At 54.0% G+C, this 6,798-nt stretch overlaps 3 protein-coding genes across 3 annotated transcripts; all 3 read right to left on the bottom strand.

The window, feature by feature from the left end:
• On the bottom strand, nt 1-2,110 carry P168DRAFT_293971 (uncharacterized protein). The gene is made up of 5 exons (XM_024837928.1): nt 1,698-2,110; nt 1,223-1,518; nt 754-983; nt 196-718; nt 1-157 (listed from the first exon to the last, which is right to left on the bottom strand). The coding sequence occupies exons 1-5, from the start codon at nt 1,698-1,700 to the stop codon at nt 133-135; spliced, it is 1,077 nt and encodes a 358-aa protein (XP_024688286.1). The 5' UTR covers nt 1,701-2,110; the 3' UTR covers nt 1-132.
• Nucleotides 2,111-3,314: 1,204 nt separating this feature from the next.
• Nucleotides 3,315-3,917, bottom strand: P168DRAFT_322907 (uncharacterized protein; the record flags this gene model as incomplete). The annotated part of the gene is made up of 1 exon (XM_024840616.1): nt 3,315-3,917. One exon carries the CDS (start codon nt 3,915-3,917, stop codon nt 3,315-3,317), a length of 603 nt encoding a protein of 200 aa, XP_024688285.1.
• A 1,369-nt stretch (nt 3,918-5,286) lies between these two features.
• Nucleotides 5,287-6,649, bottom strand: P168DRAFT_322905 (uncharacterized protein; the record flags this gene model as incomplete). Its single annotated transcript, XM_024840615.1, has 3 exons — nt 5,287-6,079; nt 6,139-6,267; nt 6,477-6,649. The coding sequence occupies 3 exons, from the start codon at nt 6,647-6,649 to the stop codon at nt 5,287-5,289; spliced, it is 1,095 nt and encodes a 364-aa protein (XP_024688284.1).
• Nucleotides 6,650-6,798: the final 149 nt, after the last annotated feature.

Below are 6,798 nucleotides of genomic sequence, written 5' to 3'. Positions count from 1 at the left end.
AAAGCGCGATATGAGCAACCATTCAATAACAATCTCTAACAAAAATCACAAGAACACTGGGTATTATGATAGTAAACCACACAAATTCCACAGCCCAACCAGACTCAACCCAGCCCATCAACCAACCCACCCCTACCGCGTCCGTTTACTCTGCCCCCTAGGCGCAGCCGTAGACAACCGTTTCTGACCCAGCACAGCCCCACAGCCTCAGCCCTCCGAACCAGCCCCCCAAGCTTCAATATATACGCCTTCGGCGCACGGTTCACCTCCGCCTTACGCTGAACAGCCATCAACCGATCCCGGAACTGGTGGAGCGCCGACGCAGGCAGATGCTCCAGGGCGTCGAGCACAAAGCAGCGCCCTGTCTCCTCGGCAGTGCCGATAAGCTGATGGTACAGATTGCGGCTGTCCTCGTCTTCGCCGTGGAAGGTCGTCCGGCCCCATCTGTTGCCGTCTAGGGCGTCTTTGTTGCGACTGCAGATGTCTTCGAGGAGCGTGATGAGGGCCTTGGATGCGCTTTCTGTGCCGTGCGGGGCGCGCGCGATGATATTGCTTTGGATACGGTAGACGTTGAGTTGGATTTTGTGGAGGACGGTGCGGACGTCTATGGGGTTGGTGTTGTTGTTGTCATCAGCGGGGAGGTGGCCCGTCAGGGCGTAGCGGTCGAAATCAGCGAGTAGTTTGCGAGATTGGCCCTGGATTTTATCAAAGTAGATAGCTGCGCAGGCGCCGGGGGCATTGCCTTGCACAGACGGGAGTAGACCGCGTCGTCGTGGGTAGCTAGTCTGAACATCGTGGCTTCGAAGTCGCCCTGGACGACGCACTGCTCTGGGGTGCGGCGGTGGGCGGGGTCGTCTGTGAGGTCGGGGCGGAAGTCTTCTGGAAGGATGGTTGCGCTGAAGGCTGTTATGATGTCTTTTACCTTTTGAGGCCGGGTCATGCCGCCTTCGGATTCGGAGCGGATGTAGGGCAGTTGTGCTGGTCTGCGATCTGCTCTAGTTTTCGTGGAGGAGGCGTTCGATGCGGGGTGGCCTGGGGGTGGCCGTCGGTTGATAGTGGGATGGTGTTAGGGTGTCTTGGGGGTGAAGTTGCTGTGAAGTCTGTCGAGAAGCCACTGGTTTGGTCTTAGTATGGCATGGAGGAATGTGCTTCAAGCGCGGTGAACTCACGAAAATGTGCTGACACGCCACATTAGGACGGCTCACAAAGGTCAAGCAAGTACAAGTATAGCCATCGGACCACATGCACCTGTCGATGCTCCGAGAGCTGAAAATGATACCCCGTCGGCCATCTACTGCAAGTGGTTATATCGAACTCGCTCGCTAGCCCGACAAGAGCTCTCGCTTCGGCGTCGTTGTCCAGCCTGTCGAGGCTGTAGTTAATTCCGGAGCTCCCCTGTATCGTAGACCTTTCAGGAGACGCTTCTTCTTCTGATTCGCTCTCCTCTGAGCTGCTTTCGATTTGCCCACTGTCAGGACGGGCAGGTCCCTCCCCGGGAAACGTCGATCGGGCATGTCGCTGCTAATCGAGAGCCGGTGCAAACGCCTGGTAGGGAGTGACATGAGAGGATCGATTGTTTGAATGGGATTTGAATTGCTTGAATCAATACTTTCGTAATCTCGAAATGAGCAAATGTTGTCGAATGTGGTAGAGCAACTGCCTGTTCCGAGCCGAGGATTTATAGAGTTATCACGAACCATGGATGAGAGCGGGCAATTGAACCACAGCTACCACTGACTGGCACATCGTAATTCGATCTGTATATGCGACCCACACTTATCCAGAAACCGAGATAATAATGGCATGCGCCGCACTTTCAGCCGCGTCTGCCTTTGCCGCATGGTCACGGCCTTCCATGGAATCTCGCAGGGCTGCGCAGACACCAGTATTGCCAATCTTTCAAGGGCACAGGAGATGGCTCGTCATTGCGTATCCTACGCCTAGGAACCGGAACCCTAGTCTCGCTATCCAGGGTTAATAAATCCGTGGCACGCGGCACAGGAACAGTCCAGACTTAAACGAGAGGAAGGATGCCCGATGGACATGAGATTTCAATACAGTAATTCGAGATCTGTGCCAGATGGTGTCACTATGGCAAAGGACCGTCGAGATATCCAGCTTCCAAGAACCGTGCAGGACAAGCAACCAAATAGAGCTGACGCATGAATCGTTGGTCACGGGTTTAGGTCTCTTCGTGGTACACGGTTGAACACGCAAAACTAGCACAGGAACCAATCGACAAGAGGATATACTTCCTTTGTCAACGTCCAGTGTGGCGCAGGCGCAGGGTAGATCCTCTTCCTTTGTCTTCGGACTTTCCTCCCGCAAGTGATAGTTATGTTCCATGCGCCGCACTCGTATGGGAGTTGCGGTAGCAATGTATGAGGCCTGAAAGGGCAATGTTAAAGGCCATGAGTGTTGGATAATATCTAGACCGTGCCTTACAAAAAGCCAGAGCCACATACTTGGTTTATCATGCCTACCACATGAACGGGGTCTATGTGACTGTTATGGTAATATACACTTTGGCTGTAGAGCGAGCCACCTGAGCGTTCTTGCACCCGTCATTTACGCGGCATACAGACGGTAGTACCCATAGACGGGCAATGATGGATGAGGCTGGTATATTGCAGTAGGAGTATAATCCTCTTCATAGTTTGTGTATTCTCTGCATACCCAGGTAATCGTTGCGTAAAGACCAAAGCGGCACAATAAGGCTTTCAGCGAATGCGCACTGCGTTGTCAAGCTCGTTGAGGGGCGCGCGGCGCAGATACTTTTCGGCAGGTTCTATGAGCGTGTGATTATCAGCCACGGACTTAGAAGACAGGACTCTATGTTAGTTCATTACCAGTCGCTCGTGGTGGAATGAGTGTGCTATCCAAGCCTTGTGGAGGACTCACAGTGATCGCAGTATTGAGCTGGCAATTCACGGCCTAGTAGCCTACCTACTCTGCTGCCTAATTGAATAATCCACGCGAAAATATAAAGGTCGCCCAAGATGAAAAGAGGGTCTTTGCATTGAAGATCAAGACATTACTACTATTTGTCAGAAGTACTACCTACTAAGCTAAGACCAATACAATGAAGAAAAACAAACGGCTCAACTACTATTCAAATATTGGGTGGTAAGTACAAATTCAGGCTGAAGGATTATCTTGAAACCAATGGAATCTACATGTAGGATCCTACCCTTCAATTATATGTTGTAACGCATGGGAATGCGAGAAAGAATCGTATAAAGGGGTATAAAAAGAAATTCGTAACCTCGTGAATTCATCGTCACCGTTGTGGATGAAATGAAACCTGCACCGAGTTAAGTCTTGGCTCTGGCCGCATTTCTCTTCTTTGCGTCGTCTAGTGCTTTTCGAATTCTCTGCCAATGGTCCGGATCTCCGGTCGGTTTGTTGGCGCCAGGGCCGACGGTAGGTGCTCGAGGCCCAGGGAGCAGACTGTCGATTGGGTGGTCGGTTTGGACGGCTTCAGATGGGATCTCTTGTTCGACCACAGGGCCTTTCCCAATGGCCGTAAGGAGTTTGTTGATGTTGGACGTGATTTCCGCCGGCCCAGCACGAATACTGTCCAGCTTGGAGGCAAGATCGCGCTGAATCTTAGCGTCTTCTTTCTTCTTCTCCTGGTCCAGTCTGCGGGAGACACTTGGGTCGGCATTCGAGTACCGTGCCTCTGCGACAGAGACACAGTAATCTGCGTTGTTGAGCCCCGAATCCGCGATGCCGAAATCGTGGAGTATCGACTCCGAGTCCTGCCGGAGCGATTCAACCAAAGTGAATACCGACTTTAATGTCTGCTCTATCTCGGCATCGGTCAAACCAGAGGCCTGCAGAGCCGATGCATCCAGATCCGTCACCTTGGCGGAGATCTCATCAATAAGACTTTGGTTCTCCCCTAGTCCGTGCATGATCGCGTCATCGAAAGAGTCCATGAGCCTGTCGCACGATCATCGCGATCCTTGGGCCGCTTCCAGAAGTTCGTCGTCCTCTATCGAATTCCTATCGAGCGTTTCAAGCAAGTGTGTCGCCCATGAAAACGAGCGGTCGTCGTCGGCCTTTCTCCGCGACGCTCGCGATCCAGGCAATCCCAAGCTCTTGTAACGGATTCCAGCTTCTGATAGATCGCATTGACAGTCTTCATCGTATGTGACAGACGGACCGACTTGCTTGACCCTTGATTTTGCTGCTTTCGTTTCAAGCTCGTATGCTGAATCATACTGGTTCGAAGAGACGATATTCCTCGTTCAATCGACCATCCAAGGATCAAAAACAGTCGCAATAAATTCCGTAGTTCGCCCGCTCTTCCTCCAACTGAGCCGTTCTGTCTGACGAATTCTCTCCAGAGATTGAATCGCATACCCGATTTCCTTGTCGTTAAACAGCGCATCGATATGCGCCTCTGACTCCTCTTGACGGCGCATTCGCTCTTTGTCCTAGTTCCCGGCGAGACCTGCGAGACTCTTCGGTCGACTTAAATCTCAGCCATATAGTTAAATTGTCCGGAACTCTTCGAGCTCTTCTCGTGACATGCCATGAGCTCTCCGACTGTTTGGAGAGAGGCTTGGGAACATCGAGCGCAATTCATCCAAAGACCAGGCATTTTCCTTGCGCAGGAAGCTGGTAACAGCGAGGAGAAGATGCTCCTGGCCTTCGCTCGTCCGATAGGCGACTTTTCTCTCGGATGACCAATGAAGGTCCGTCCTGTTATCCAGGCCCTGGCTGCGTCGCGGACGGGGATCGGCGCGTTGCCATGAGTCGTCCGCTTTCTGCAGACGCTGGCGCAAAGCGAGTAGCTGGTGTGCAGCCGTCGAACTTCAGTTGTCAGAGCCCCTCTGGGACCTTCAGTGTAGCGGAATGGTTATATATTGCTTGTGGGGGGTTGTCGCCAGAGTGTCAACCTGTTTCTGTGGTATATCGCTGACGGGGAACTGACGTCGACCGCATAGATGGGGCATGTGTGTTTTGTCGGGCCGATTTGCGAGTGGTTGGTTGCGAGGCAGACTATGCAGATCCACATGCAGGCGTATGCAGTCGGGTAGTATGGGGCGCCGCCGGAACATAACTTCCATCTTCGGATCTTCTGCCTCCGCAGGATACGAAGGTGTCTGAAGCGTTTCTCAGCTCCACCGGTATCAAGCAGGTAATAAAAGGGTGACGGCACTGATCGTCCGCGCGCCGAAGTGTCCTGTTGCCTAGCGGTGTCCTCTTCAGTTTTGGACCTGTTGACATTATATAGAATCTCGGAGCTCGTTTCCTTGGCATAATGCAGTAAAGATCTTAACGCTCCGCATCGGAATCGGCGACCTGTTCCTTATGGAGCATTGCCACAAATCGCTCCAGAGAGGATTTCGACCAAGGCTCCAAGTTCTCGCAAGGATCGACGGGTTTCGCAGGGGTCACCGGCACCCCTGTGTGCGCATTTGCGCCACCAGGGGTGGGACTTGGACCCCCCGTATCTATGCGTAGTTGCATGTTCTTCTGATGGCTCGTAAAATCCTGCCCGGACTTGGGCGTTTCTATCGGACTGGCTTTCTGCTGCAATGGGGATGGCGCTTGGGCCATGCTTTCCGTTTCTGGTAGCACCGGCTGATTCCAGGCTTCGATCAGCCCATCAATGTGCTCTGCGGTCTCAGCGCCGGCAATGCTACTGTACTCGGACTTCGCGCTGTCTACTCGGACGGGCCTGGTGGGATCTCGAGGTGCGTATCCGGCTCCCGGGCTCACCGGCGAGTACTTGGACTGCATCCCAGTATCCTCATGGGCATGCGCAACCCGGATCGTCGGGGACACATTTGACGGTGACGCAGCGGCCTCGGACGGGTGGGCCGGCGGCGCGTTGGGCACCGCGGTGCAACTTTTCGGGGACAGTGTTGCGGTCGGCTGCCGCGAAAGGGTCGTGCCCTTTCTCGGCTGCATTGCTTCTGCATCTTCAATGTATCCGTGGTCGGCAGAAAAATGTTCCCAGTCCGAAGGCCCGACAAATCCGGTAAGGGGATTGGCGGGAAGAGCGCTGTGGCTAGTCTTGGGGGGCACTGGGGAGCGATCGTGGAGTGAGGAGATTCGGAGGTAACTTGTGTTTGGTAAGTCCACGGGGGTTGAGGGGGTGGTCGTTCGGCCAGGTCATTGTACTGAAAAGGCGGCGGGAGGTGGGGCGGGGGCGGGAGCGGAGGAAGAAAGGCGGCACCCGAGTGGGATTGAGGCGGGGCGTAGGGAGTGTTCGCGAACCATGGCTGGCTATGCGCCGGCGGAAACGGTGGCCTATGGGAGTCCAGCGGGCTCACCTGCGGAGACGAGTCCTGGTTTGTACTTGAGGGTCGGGGCTATGCGACAGCATGAATTAGGGGCTAGTTCCAGTTGTCACACTCGGTTGGTTCAGCTATCTTCTTCGAGCACTCACCGGCAGTGGTGGGGTGTCTTGATATGTGGCTGGCGATTAAACTTCACTCCCCACGCCGTGGTGTCCATACCTGTCCAGGCCGCTGAACCGGAGACAGGTCTGCGCCGGTCGTCGCGGTTTGTTTGAGATGCACCGGACATGGGACCATACGTATTCGGGTTGTATGTCGGGACTGAAGTCGGTGGAGGGGATACGGCGCTCAGAGGCCTCGCTGGCTGCTGTGGATGTGGTGACAGACGCCATTCTGGTTGGGGAGGGCCAAAAGCCTGTGAGCCTGAGGGATTCGAATAAGGATTCGATCCAGCCATGACTGGCGCACTTCTAGTAAGGATACGAATTCCAAGAAGAGGGGTATTAGGCGATTATGAGATGCTCGTTGATCATGATGGAGG

This window comes from Aspergillus campestris (genome assembly GCF_002847485.1).
Source record: "Aspergillus campestris IBT 28561 chromosome Unknown P168scaffold_50, whole genome shotgun sequence".
Classification (NCBI taxonomy): domain Eukaryota; kingdom Fungi; phylum Ascomycota; class Eurotiomycetes; order Eurotiales; family Aspergillaceae; genus Aspergillus; species Aspergillus campestris.
This window is presented reverse-complemented; position numbering and strand designations above follow the sequence as displayed.

Coding starts and splice junctions, on each gene's coding strand:
- P168DRAFT_293971 (XM_024837928.1), bottom strand. Junction 719..753: donor CGACGACGCGGTCTACTCCC/GTCTGTGCAAGG, acceptor GCGCCTGCGCAG/CTATCTACTTTGATAAAATC. Junction 158..195: donor AGGGCTGAGGCTGTGGGGCT/GTGCTGGGTCAG, acceptor GGCTGCGCCTAG/GGGGCAGAGTAAACGGACGC.